At 46.0% G+C, this 14,390-nt stretch overlaps 1 protein-coding gene across 1 annotated transcript in view; it reads right to left on the reverse strand.

The window, feature by feature from the left end:
- Positions 1-12,674: 12,674 nt before the first annotated feature.
- Positions 12,675-14,390, reverse strand: part of LOC134577988 (sulfotransferase 2B1-like) — a 68,164-nt gene continuing 66,448 nt past the window's right edge. Inside the window, exon 7 of the mRNA XM_063436948.1 lies at positions 12,675-13,072. Within this exon, the coding sequence (XP_063293018.1) occupies positions 12,957-13,072 (116 nt within the window). The 3' untranslated portion in view covers positions 12,675-12,956. The remainder of the gene's footprint in view (positions 13,073-14,390) is intronic.

Genomic DNA, 14,390 nt, shown 5'->3' on the forward strand with positions numbered 1-14,390 from the left:
TATAGCGTGCTTTTACAACCAAAATTTTGTTTCCACTGTAATAGAAGAGCAGTTGCCTGCCTGCCAGCTTCTGTGTGAGGTTCACAGTGGATACTGTGCCCTCTTGCCCAGTGCCACCACTCATATCTGTTTTTACAATAGCTTAAGCTTTAGATTTAAAAGAAATAATTTTTTTTCACTGTAATAGAAGAGCAGTTAGTTGTCTGCAAGCGTCTGGGTGTCAGGCCTACTTCAGCGTGTGCTCTGCAGACCTGTGCCAGCGTGCTTTGACAGTTGCCAATCATATTTGGTGTCTCTTTAGCGTGCTTTTACAAAGAAAAAAGGTTTCTAGTGTAAGCTAATAGCAGCCAGTCAGTGTCCTTCAAGCGGCTCTGTCAGTCCTCCCTTCAGCGTGTGCTCTCCAGAACTGTTCCAGTGCACATTGCCAATCATATCTGGTGTCTCTATAGCGTGCTTTTAAAACCAAATTTTTTTTTTCACTGTTATAGATTGAATAGCAGTTACTTGTCTTCAAGCGGGTGTGTCAGGCCTACAGTGTGTGCTCTGCAGAACTGTTCAAGTGCACATTGCCAATCATATCTGGTGTCTCTATAGCGTGCTTTTACAAAGAAAAGAGGTTTCTAGTGTAAGCTAATAGCAGCCAGTCAGTGTCCTTCAAGCGGCTCTGTCAGTCCTTCCTTCAGCGTGTGCTCTCCAGAACTGTTCCAGTGCACATTGCCAATCATATCTGGTGTCTCTATAGCGTGCTTTAACAAAGGAAAGAGGTTTCTAGTGTAAGCTAATAGCAGCCAGTCAGTGTCCTTCAAGCGGCTCTGTCAGTCCTTCCTTCAGCGTGAGCTCTCCAGAACTGTTCCAGTGCACATTGCCAATCATATCTGGTATCTCTATAGCGTGCTTTTAAAACCAAAATTTGTTTTTCACTGTTATAAATTGAATAGCAGTTACTTGTCTTCAAGCGGGTGTGTCAGGCCTACAGTGTGTGCTCTGCAGAACTGTTCAAGTGCACATTGCCAATCATATCTGGTGTCTCTATAGCGTGCTTTTACAAAGAAAATAGGTTTCTAGTGTAAGCTAATAGCAGCCAGTCAGTGTCCTTCAAGCGACTCTGTCAGTCCTTCCTTCAGCGTGTGCTCTCCAGAACTGTTCCAGTGCACATTGCCAATCATATCTGGTGTCTCTATAGCGTGCTTTTACAAAGAAAAGAGGTTTCTAGTGTAAGCTAATAGCAGCCAGTCAGTGTCCTTCAAGCGGCTCTGTCAGTCCTTCCTTCAGCGTGTGCTCTCCAGAACTGTTCCAGTGCACATTGCCAATCATATCTGGTATCTCTATAGCGTGCTTTTAAAACCAAAATTTGTTTTTCACTGTTATAGATTGAATAGCAGTTACTTGTCTTCAAGCGGGTGTGTCAGGCCTACAGTGTGTGCTCTGCAGAACTGTTCAAGTGCACATTGCCAATCATATCTGGTGTCTCTATAGCGTGCTTTTACAAAGAAAAGAGGTTTCTAGTGTAAGCTAATAGCAGCCAGTCAGTGTCCTTCAAGCGGCTCTGTCAGTCCTTCCTTCAGCGTGTGCTCTCCAGAACTGTTCCAGTGCACATTGCCAATCATATCTGGTGTCTCTATAGCGTGCTTTTAAAACCAAAATTTGTTTTTCACTGTTATAGATTGAATAGCAGTTACTTGTCTTCAAGCGGGTGTGTCAGGCCTACAGTGTGTGCTCTGCAGAACTGTTACAGTTCACATTGCCAATCATATCTGGTCTCACAGTAGCTTGCACGCATTGTACCACTAATCCCAAAAAAAATGACAGGCAGAGGCAGGCCACCCCGCAGGGGCCGTCGTGGTCGTGGTGCTGTGATTACCTTTTGCCCTAGAATAATGCCCAGTTTTCAGAAGCCACGTATCCATAACTTGAAAAGTTCTGAGGACATAGTTGACTGGCTAACACAGGACACCCAATCTTGTACAGCATCCGCTCGGAGCCTTGACGCACCATCCTCCTCCAGCTTAGCTTCAGGCACCTCTCAAGATACCACTCACCCGCCTGCCGCCACCACCAAAACTAGCACCACAGCCATTTGAAGAAATGAGTGATGCGCAACCATTATTGCTAGAGGATGTAGATAACAGGGATATGTCTCAGGCAGGCAGCATTAAACACATGGAGGTACGGTGTGATGATGATGATGTTGTACCCGCTGCTGCTTCCTTTTCTGAGTTGTCAGATACAAGCGAAGCGGTTGATGATGACGATGCGTCCATGGATGTCACGTGGGTGCCCGCTCGGCAAGAAGAAGAACAGGGCGAAAGTTCAAATGGGGAGACAGAAAGGAGGAGGAGACGAGTTGGAAGCAGGGGGGGGTCGTTGCAAGGAGCTAGTGGCACAGTCAGGCAGCATGCATTGGCACCCGGGGTCAGCCCGACAGCACGCCAATCAACGCATGCTGTGTCCACCACCAGAATGCCGTCATTGCAGAGCTCAGCAGTGTGGCATTTTTTTTGTGTGTCTGCCTCGGACAACAGCGATGCCATTTGCAACCTGTGCCAAAGGAAACTGAGTCGTGGGAGGTCCAACACCCACCTAGGTACAACTGCTTTGCGTAGGCACATGATCTCACATCACAAACGCCTATGGGATCAACACATGAGTACAAGCAGCACGCCTACTCTAAGCCGCCATCCTCCTCCTGGTCTAGCATCTTCAGCCACGTCAACCACTGCTGTCCTTCTTGCCCCCTCTCAACCATCCGCCACTCCATCTCCCGCCTTGAGCAGTTCCCGCTCATCTGCCCACAGTCATGTGTCTGTCAAGGACATGTTTGAGCGTAAGAAGCCAATGTCACCAAGTCACCCCCTTGCCCAGCGTCTGACAGCTGGCTTGTCTGAACTATTAGCCCGCCAGCTTTTACCATACAATCTGGTTGAGTCTGAGGCGTTCAAAAAATTTGTAGCTATTGGGACACCGCAGTGGAAGGTACACGGCCGGAATTTCTTTTCACAAAAGGCAATCCCCAACTTGTACTCGATTGTGCAAAAGGAAGTCATGGCATGTCTGGCACACAGTGTTGGGGCAAGGGTCCATCTGACCACTGATACCTGGTCTGCAAAGCATGGTCAGGGCAGGTATATCACCTACACTGTGCATTGGGTAAACCTGCTGACGGCTGACAAGCAAGGAATGCGTTGCATTGCAGAGGAGTTGGTGACACCGCCACGAATTGCAGGCAGTCCTGCTGCCACCTCCTCTACTCCTCCTACTCCATCCTCTTCCATAACCTCCTTGGCTGAGTCCTCTTGTGCTGCTGCGTCTTGCTCCACATCAACGGCACCCCCCCAGCTCCCCAGGTACTATTCCACATCCCGGATACGGCAGTGTCACGCCGTCTTGGGTTTGACTTGCTTGAAAGCAGAGAGTCACACCGGACAAGCACTCCTGTCCGCCCTGAATGCACAGGTGGAAAAGTGGCTGACTCCGCAGCAACTGGATATCGGCAAAGTGGTGTGTGACAACGGAAAGAATTTGATAGCGGCATTGAAGATGGGCAAGTTGACACATGTGCCGTGCATGGCACATGTGTGTAATCTGATCGTACAATGCTTTGTGCATAAGTACACAGGCTTACAGGACGTCCTGAAGCAGGCCAGGAAGGTGTGTGGCCATTTCAGGCGTTCCTACACGGCCATGGCTCACTTTGCCGATATCCAGCGGCGAAACAACATGCCAGTGAGGCGCTTGATTTGCGACAGCCCTACACGTTGGAATTCCACACTCCTAATGTTCGACCGTCTCCTCCAACAAGAAAAAGCTGTTAATGAATATTTGTATGACCGGGGTGCTAGGACAGCCTCTGGGGAGCTGGGAATTTTTTTGCCACGTTATTGGACATTCATGCGCAATGCCTGTAGGCTCATGCGTCCTTTTGAGGAGGTGACAAACCTAGTCAGTCGCAACGAAGGCACCATCAGCGACATCATACCATTTGTTTTCTTCCTGGAGCGTGCCCTGCGAAGAGTGCTGGATCAGGCTGTAGATGAGCGTGAAGAGGAAGAGTTGTGGTCACCATCACCACCAGAAACAGCCTTATCAGCATCGCTTGCTGGACCTGCGGCAACGCTGGAAGAGGATTGTGAGGAAGAGGAGTCAGAGGAGGATTGTAGCTTTGAAGAGGAGGATGAGGAGCAAGACCAAACACAACAGGCATCCCAGGGTGCTCGTTGTCACCTATCTGGTACCCGTGGTGTTGTACGTGGCTGGGGGGAAGAACATACCTTCAATGACATCAGTGAGGAGGAGGAACGGGAAATGAGTAGCTCGGCATCCAACCTTGTGCAAATGGGGTCTTTCATGCTGTCCTGCCTGTTGAGGGACCCTCGTATAAAAAGGCTGAAGGAGAACGACCTGTACTGGGTGTCCACGCTACTAGACCCCCGGTATAAGCAGAAAGTGGCGGAAATGTTACCGAATTACAACAAGTCGGAAAGGATGCAGCATTTGCAAAATAAATTAAAAAGTATGCTTTACACAGCGTATAAGGGTGATGTCACAGCACAACGGGAATCTAACAGGGGGAGAGGTGGAAGTCATCCTCCTCCTCCTCCCACGACCACGCCGGCAAGGACAGGACGCTTTAAAGACGTGTTGTTGATGGAGGACATGCGGACCTTTTTAAGTCCTATGCATCGCCACAGCCCTTCGGGATCCACCCTCAGAGAGCGACTCGACCGACAGGTAGCAGACTACCTCGCCTTAACTGCAGATATCGACACTCTGAGGAGCGATGAACCCCTTGACTACAGGGTGTGCAGGCTTGACCTGTGGCCTGAGCTATCCCAATTTGCGATAGAACTTCTGGCCTGCCCCGCTTCAAGTGTCCTGTCAGAAAGGACCTTCAGTGCAGCAGGAGGTATTGTCACTGAGAAGAGAAGTCGCCTAGGTCTAAAAAGTCTAGATTACCTCACCTTTATTAAGATGAATGAGGGATGTATCCCGAAGGGACTGACACTGGGCGATACATTCGATTAAAAAAGGCCTGATGAGATGAGCTGCCTTGGGCTAAAAATGGTCCACACGCTGTTGTATTTTAGCTCTGAATGACGTTTGACTTGCGTGACTTATCCGCCACCAACTAGGGTTCAAGCCGCCATGTTTTAGGGCACTTTCTGCCTGTGAAACAAACATCAATTTTTCTGGCCGCTGCTACAGCAGCGGCTGCAACAATACCAAATTTTTCAGGCATGTGTACATGCCTAATTTTTAGGCCCACTGGTGCAGCACTGTGGCTTCAAAAACCAAACCAAAAAAAAATCCTCCAAGATGGCACCAATATACCAGTGGTCTAAGCATCTGCCCACCTTGGCCTAAAAAGGGGAGGTGATTCCACAATTAAAAATCGCTGCCATTTACACGTCCACTGATAGGAGACGCGGAAGGTATTAAACTGATCAGAACAATACTAAACTCACCAATCCTATCTGGTGGCACATTAGCTTGCCCGCGCAGTGCCCCAAATTTCAAGTAAGAGGACCGACCAAGCATCTTCTTCCATCTCCCTGTTACATAAATCAATGCCATATCCATAGAAATTGTACATAATATCCAGGAGAGTTTTACAGGGCCAAATCTTGTCGCCTGTTGAAGAGGTGACCTTGCTCGGGTCCCAGGTGTGCGGTTCCTAAAATGGCTGCCATATACATGTCCACTGATAGGAGACGCGGAAGGTATTAAACTGATATGAACATTTACTAAACTCACCTCTCCGAGTGCTGTTATTTATTTAATTTTTTTGTGGTGAGACTTTACAGGACAGAGTGCTTAACTCACGGGCAGCTGGCTCATCAAGGAACCAGAGCAGCTTGAATGAGGTGACCTTGCTCGGGTATCAGGTGTGCGGTCCCTAAAATGGCTGCCATATACACGTCCACTGATAGGAGACGCGGAAGGTATTAAACTTATATGAACAATACTCCACTCCTATCAGTAGGTCCGTCCCATTGTGATTTATGCCCCCCACCCACCGCGCAGGGATGGGGGCCGGGGGGGAGGAAAGTAGGCCCCCCATTGTGATTTATGGCCCCCACCCACCGCGCAGGGTTTGGGGAGGACAGTAGCTCCCCCCAGTGTGTATCATGGGCTTTGAGGACAGGTGTCAATCCATACCTGCGAAGTGACCCTATGTAGGGGGAACAGTCCCTATTCTGCTCTGTGTCAGTGTGTATCATGGTCTCTGTGGACAGGGTACAGTCTCTATTCTGCTCTGTGTCAGTGTGTATCATGGTCTCTGTGGACAGGGAACAGTCTCTATTCTGCTCTGTGTCGGTGTGTATCAGGGGCTTTGAGGACAGGTGTCAATCCATACCTGCCAAGTGACCCTATGTAGGGGGAACAGTCTCTATTCTTCTCTGTGTCAGTGTGTATCATGGTCTCTGTGGACGGGGAACAGTCTCTATTCTGCTCTGTGTCAGTGTGTATCATGGTCTCTGTGGACAGGGAACAGTCTCTATTCTGCTCTGTGTCAGTGTGTATCAGGGGCTTTGAGGACAGGTGTCAATCCATACCTGCCAAGTGACCCTATGTAGGGGGAACAGTCTCTATTCTGCTCTGTGTCAGTGTGTATCATGGTCTCTGTGGACGGGGAACAGTCTCTATTCTGCTCTGTGTCAGTGTGTATCATGGTCTCTGTGGACAGGGAACAGTCTCTATTCTGCTCTGTGTCAGTGTGTATCAGGGGCTTTGAGGACAGGTGTCAATCCATATCTGCCAAGTGACCCTATGTAGGGGGAACAGTCCCTATTCTGCTCTGTGTCAGTGTGTATCAGGGGTTTTGAGGACAGGTGTCAATCCATATCTGCCAAGTGACCCTATGTAGGGGGAACAGTCTCTATTCTGCTCTGTGTCAGTGTGTATCAGGGGTTTTGAGGACAGGTGTCAATCCATATCTGCCAAGTGACCCTATGTAGGGGGAACAGTGTCTATTCTGCTCTGTGTCAGTGTGTATCAGGGGTTTTGAGGACAGGTGTCAATCCATATCTGCCAAGTGACCCTATGTAGGGGGAACAGTCCCTATTCTGCTCTGTGTCAGTGTGTATCAGGGGCTTTGAGGACAGGTGTCAATCCATACCTGCCAAGTGACCCTATGTAGGGGGAACAGTCTCTATTCTGCTCTGTGTCAGTGTGTATCATGGTCTCTGTGGACGGGGAACAGTCTCTGTTCTGCTCTGTGTCAGTGTGTATCATGGTCTCTGTGGACAGGGAACAGTCTCTATTCTGCTCTGTGTCAGTGTGCATCAGGGGTTTTGAGGACAGGTGTCAATCCATATCTGCCAAGTGACCCTATGTAGGAGGAACAGTCCCTATTCTGCTCTGTGTCAGTGTGTATCAGGGGCTTTGAGGACAGGTGTCAATCCATGCCTGCCAAGTGACCCTATTTAGGGGGAACAGTCTCTATTCTGCTCTGTGTCAGTGTGTATCATGGTCTCTGTGGACAGGGAACAGTCTCTATTCTGCTCTGTGTCAGTGTGTATCATGGTCTCTGTGGACAGGGAACAGTCTCTATTCTGCTCTGTGTCAGTGTGTATCAGGGGTTTTGAGGACAGGTGTCAATCCATACCTGCCAAGTGACCCTATGTAGGGGGAACAGTCTCTATTCTGCTCTGTGTCAGTGTGTATCAGGGGTTTTGAGGACAGGTGTCAATCCATACCTGCCAAGTGACCCTATGTAGGGGGAACAGTCCCTATTCTGCTCTGTGTCAGTGTGTATCAGGGATTTTACTATCTTTATTCAGATTCAAAAATTACAATTCCAGGAAAAATTGAACAAACATTTACAAGAACATGTTCTGCACATCATAGAAACAACGTGTACCTCTTTAAAGCCACAAACTTAAGACAAAAAGTACGTACACACAATGTGTAAGGGTTTGAAAGAATATTCTGAATCCTTACATGTTTACTTTATCGTTTGTTTGATTTTTGTGAACCATATATAAACTACAAGCAGCGTGAAAACTCAAGTGGCCATGCTGATCAAATTAAATAGTATGCTTTACACAGCGTATAAGGGTGATGTCACAGCACAACGGGAATCTAACAGGGGAAGAGGTGAAAGTCATCCTCCCCCTCCCACGACCCCGCCATATCTGCCAAGTGACCCTATGTAGGGGTAACAGTCTCTATTCTGCTCTGTGTCAGTGTGTATCATGGTCTCTGAGGACGGGGAACAGTTTCTATTCTGCTCTGTGTCAGTGTGTATCAGGGGCTTTGAGGACAGGTGTCAATGTTAGGTGATTTCTGCCCTTTATGGATTAAAAGCAGACTCTGCATCAACTGTGTAATTTTCCATGGGAGTTTTGCCATGAATCCCCCTCCGGCATGCCACAGTCCAGGTGTTAGTCCCCTTGAAACAACTTTTCCATCACTTTTGTGGCCAGAAAGAGTCCCTGTTGGTTTTAAAATTCGCCTGCCCATTGAAGTCAATGGCGGTTCGCGCGAACATTTGAGGAAGTTCGCATTCGCCGTTCGCGAACCGAAAATTTCGGGTTCGCGACAACACTAGCGGTCATTTGTGCTATGTCTACATGATCCTTGCCAGACCAGCACCATAGGATTACACCAGGAATGCAAGCCCTCGCTATTTATATTTGTGTGTGTGTGTATATATATATATATATATATATATATATATATATATATATATATATACACCCTGTTCCAAATTATTATGCAAATGATATTTTTCTCACTTAAATAAATAATTGATGTAAATAACAGTCAGCATAATTCTCATGTTATCAACTATTAAGAGTACAATTCAAGTTTTATTGAACAAACCTCCTAATGATAACAGTATTTTTTTTAAACATAAAAAACTTACTGTGGCGGAACCAGCCTCGCCACTGGGCATTGGAGAAGACTGATTGCCAGCCTCCTGCCATGTGACTATGGCCTCTGGGATGTATTGCCTGCTCTCCTGTACTGCTGAGGTTTGCTACCAACTAGGTGGATTTGGCTATGGAGCGTGTGTAGTGCCCTCTGTTGGTAGCAACAGTAATATGCACTACCTGAATAGCAAGACTGGTAATTTGCATATTCGGGTAGATTTGCATATCGCTAATTCTGCATGCAGAGATATTTTGTGTTACTTATGGTCTTCTCCACCCATTTATAAACATGTAATTATGTTATAATAAGTCACTGTATGTTGCCCGCCATGATTTGACTGTTTGTAATTTTCTTGAGTTTTCACAGCAATGTTAATGTAATGACCATATGGGCTAGTCCCAAGTAAAATAAAGTTTTAGACAGTTCTACTTCATCCTCAATTTGGAGTCCTGTCTCTTATTGTGGGAATCTGCTACAAGGGATTGTTATGCTCTGCATATTCCCTTGCTATAATCACTCCTAAGCTCTTTTAAGAGCTTGTTTCTGCTTTGCTCTGAAGGAAGAGAGGTTCGGTCTGTGGTGGTTGTGATGTCGGCTAGAGTGCTTGGAATCCTCAAGAAGCGCTAGGAGCATCCATCGACGGAGGTACCCAGTTAGGGTGCCAGGTGATCCGTTACATTTACAATGCACTATTCCAAATTATTACGCACAGTAAGTTTCAAAACACTTTATAGGATGTAAAGAACTGAAAATTGTCATTTGTTGTGTTTGCAGCATATTTGCTGAAATCAAAAGCTATTTCAATCAAACTTATAATAACATTTCAACTTTTTAAACATTTTTACAGGTCATGTTACATTTTAACATAGGACACCTTATTTGATAGCAGCTTCACAAGTCTTGCATCCATTGAACTTGTGAGTTTTTGGACAGTTTCTGCTTGAATTTGTTTGCAAGATTTCAGAATACCCTCCCAGAGCTGCTGTTTGGATGTAAACTGCCTCCCACCCTCATAGATCTTTTGCTTGAGAGTTCTCCAAAGGTTCTCAATAGGATTGAGAAAAGGATAGGATGGAGGCCACACCATGACTTTATCTCCTTTTTTCCCCATAGCAGCCATTGATGCAGATGTATTCTTTGTAGCATGAGATGGTGCATTGTCATGCATGAAGATGATTTTTTTTATCTTGCAATACTGTTTTTATTGGACTAACATATTTTTTTTTCAATTTGTATTTTATTGAATTTTCATTCATAGAACATAACTTTATCATATTATGATAAGTGCCATGAGGTACCAACAGTGGTCCAACTGTAACACATTAACAATAACTGTATGTTTAGGGCAAAGTATTTTGTATATCTCGGTAATGTACAGTTTAGGAGTAGGTTTAACTTGGAGACCTCTGTCACGTTGGTCTGTCTATGTGTGTGGGCTATGGAGGGGCGTTATCCCTCTATACTTTGTCTGTTTGTGGTTCTCAGGTAGGGTATTGGCCGCTGTGATGCATGCGTTAAACTATTTGCTTTGTTCAGCCTCGGTGGTTTGGCCGTGTGGTTCTGTGCTAGTGTGGGCCTTCACTCATTTGTTCAGGGGCCTCACGTCTGTCAGCTGTCTTGGTGGTCTGTGACTCGACTATGTGTGTGTGTGGTGAGCCAGGGTGTTGCCGTTGGGCGTTAGGCTTGGTCTTGAGGGCCCTTTTCAGGGTTGTGTCTGTTGCTCGTATGTGCCGGAGGAATGTCTCCTGGTCGCCGTCAGGGGGCAAGGTTAGTGTTTCCTCTCCTCTCTGTGTAACCAGTGAGCCGTCTGCCCCACACCTATACTGTACCCCTGCCTCCCGCAGTCTTTCAGCGACTGGGCCTAGCTGTCTTTTCGCCGTTAGTACAGCGAACGGGAGATCCCATATATAGCTACTGTGCAGCCCTCGAAGTTCACACTTTTTAGCTCTCTCGAGCGGGACATGATGGCAGATCTGGCCGTGATGTTCTTGGTTACTGCAATAATGTCTCTGGGTGTCTCCGCCGGGGCCGATACGGCTTTTCGGATACGAAATGCGGTCGTTACCATCTCCTCAGCAACTACACTTTTAGCTCCTATGTGGGTCAGCATACGGTGCAGGAAGGGCAGGAGGTCATCCCCCGCGATCCCCTCTGGTACTCCTCTGATGCGGATATTTTTCCTCCTGTGCCTTGACTTCAGCACTGTCATGGTCTTGGTCAGGTTTTGGACCTGTTTTGCCAGACTTCGGATCTCCTCCTGGGCGGTCTGCAGTTGTGTCTCCTTCTCTCTGTCTTTGGATTCAACCGCTGTGAGTCTTTTCCCCAGGGTGCCTAATTCCACTTGTGTGACCCACAGGTCTGCCCTCCATGTTTGCCTCATCTCAGTTAGGAGGCATTTAATATCTCGTCTTGTTGCTGATGCTGAGTCTGCATCTGAGTCAGACTCACTATTAGTGCACCTCACCTGGTTATTTTCCATGGGTTGTTCCGCGTCCTGTGAAGTCTCTGAGGCTTCATCCTCACTCTGTGCTTCCGGCGCCATCTTGGTTGTCTCCCGCTGGACTGGCCTGTCAAATGAGAGCCTGATGTCGGGCATTTTGCGGGTCTCCGGTGTGTGGGTTTTTTTATTTTTCCACCCCATTATGTCAGCTATTGAGGGGTGGGTGTCTCTGGGTGTGTGGGAGACGGTTAAGTGAGTCAATCTCCCGTTTTTTGTGTCTCTGTGTCGGAGCTCCTCACAAGCACGTCTTGCCTGTTGCTCCATTGGCCACGCCCCCTGCATGAAGATGATTTTATTACGGAAAGCATAGTTCTGTCTTCTGTACCAGGGAAGAAAGTGGTCAGTCAGAACTCCACATACTTTGCAGAGGTCATCTTTCCACCTTCGGGGACCCTAAAGGGGCCGACCAGCTCTCTTCCCATGATTCCAGCCCAAAACATGACTCCACCACCGCCTTGCTGATGTCGCAGCCTTGTTGGAACAGGGTGGCCGTCCACCAACCATTCACTACTCCATCCATCTGGACCATCCAGGGTTGCACGGCACTCATGAGTAAACAGGACTGTTTGAAAATTAGTCTTCATGTATTTGTCTGCCCAATGTAGCCATTTCTGCTTGTGAGCATTGGTTAGTGGTGGCCAAATAGAAGGTTTATGCACAGTTGCAAGATTCTGGAGGACTCTACACCTTGCTAAGTTGCCCCCAGCATTTAGAGCCGGGTCCCCAAGGACAGCATAGCATTCCCGCCATCGTTAAGTGGTTAAAGGAAAACTATGTAGATTTGTTAATTCATTTTTTTTTGTTTGGTTTTCAATTCTGTGCTCTACATTTTTTAGTTTAGGTGCAAAAACCAAAGGGGAGCGCTGTGATCATCTAGCAACATCACGGAGGAACCCCAGTTTTTTTCTGGTTCCAGGAAACACTAATTGGAAATCTCTGGTTTAGGAAATAAACTACAGAAGTGTATTCTTTAAACTGTGAAATGTAATTGAATTGAAATGTAAGTGAATTGACATAGTAATTGTAAAATATAGACCAATAAAGTTCTCCAATTCAGCACAGGCACAGCTTGGCTATTTGAACCTACATTTTGCAAATTAGATTGGAAATCCTTACAATTTGGTGTTTAGTGAATAAGCTATGTGTATTCGTATATAAGGTGTATATATATGATGCACATGGGAATATGACGCAGACATCTTGCAGCTGGGTCCATTGAGTGACCACGCAGAAGAGCAGTCCAATCTCCCTAAACTGCAGAGAAATCCCTCTATACAGCAGAATCACATTTATTTGTATATGTACTGTGGAGTGTCCCTTTAAGTACAAAAGAAGCATACTAAAATGGTGTTGCTAAGGGTTTAATTGCGTACTCCTCAATTAAATAACAGGAAACACATTCAGCTGTGACACAAATTTATCATAATATTACCTAAATATAATCTTTTAAAATACACTTGGTAAAGTAGCCTGTAACTCAGAATGTCACTTTCTTTCATTTCTTTCATAATGATTATCTGTACTTTCTTTAAATGAAAACCACAAAAAATTTAACTGCCTTTCCCTTTAGTGAAACATGTTAGTTCTCATCCCAAAATAGTCTAGTATTTAAATCTTTCATTTGCTCTTGATAAACATCATCAAATATTTCATTCTGGGCAACAGTAAAATAGTTCTTCCAGTCTCCACAGACTCCTGCAAGATCAAATAGAATAAAAAAATTATAATAAGCACAAATGCGTGATATTTACAAATCATCAAATGTATTCTTGTTTCATATAGGGACTGTCTGCAATGTTTAAAATGTATGTAATAACTATTCCTAAAGCTTAAAACCCAAATACATATGTTTATATTATAACATGCAAATTTGTTTTAATAGGGATCTGCGTTTAGTAAGTGTATAGTATCCCACGCATCCCTTAATTTTATTTTCTGTCTCTCTCAACTTTACAGTTCCTCACTCTGCATGTTCATCTTCTATCCCTCTCAACATCTATTTTCCTTGTGCATTTAGATTTGATTTACCGTATATACTAGAGTATAAGCCGACCCAAATATAAGCCGAGGCCCCTGATTTTACCCCACAAAACTGGGAAACCGTATTGACTCGAGTATAAGACTAGGGTGGGAAATGCAGCAGCTACTGGTAAATTTCTAAATAAAATTAGATCCTAAAAAAATTATATCAATTGAAAATTGAATATTTATTTACGGTGTGTGTATATAATGAATGAGGGGGGGCTCTCCTTGCCTGGTGGTCCAGTGGCATTGGCAGTTCAGTGGGGGGGAGAGGGGGCTGGCCGAGCTGTTGCCGCTCCTGCAGCTCCTGTCAGCTCCCTTCTCCTCTGCGCCGGTCCGTGCAGCTCCCCTGTCAGCTCACACTAAGTCTCGCGAGGGCCGCACTATGACCCTGCGGCTCTCGCGAGACTTACACTGGGAGCTGACCGAGGTGCTGAACGGACCGGCGCGGAGGAGAAGGGAGCTGACAGAAGCTGCAGGAGAGGTAAGTAAAGTCTCTGCAGCCCCCACAACCCCCAGTCTGTATTATGGCAATGTAAATTCAGTCGAGTTGGGGTTTTTCAGCACAAAAAATGTGCTGAAAAACTCGGCTTATACTCGAGTATATACGGTACCTTGCACATATCTGTGCTCTCCAATTTTCTCTTTTTTTCCTGCATTTTTTCTGCCAAGCCCACTTTCCTCTGTCATTTTTATTCATAGCTTTTCTATACCAGTTTTTGTTTGTTGAAGGTTGCATGTCTGTGTGGGAGGAGTGTAGTGCATGGGTGTATGACGATTGTGGTGTGTAGATTGCTGCTTATATTCTTATGAGGGAATGCATGTGTTGTGTGAGTAGGCTCTGTGTGTTGTGTGTAGAGATGCTACATATTTTTTTTTGGTATGGGGGGCATTGTGTGTTTGTGTAAGGAAGTTGTGAGTGTTGTGTGTGTATATGTATGTATGTGTGTGTGTGTGTGTGTGTGTATATATATATATATATATTTATATA

This window comes from Pelobates fuscus, chromosome 11, assembly GCF_036172605.1.
Source record: "Pelobates fuscus isolate aPelFus1 chromosome 11, aPelFus1.pri, whole genome shotgun sequence".
NCBI lineage: Eukaryota > Metazoa > Chordata > Amphibia > Anura > Pelobatidae > Pelobates > Pelobates fuscus.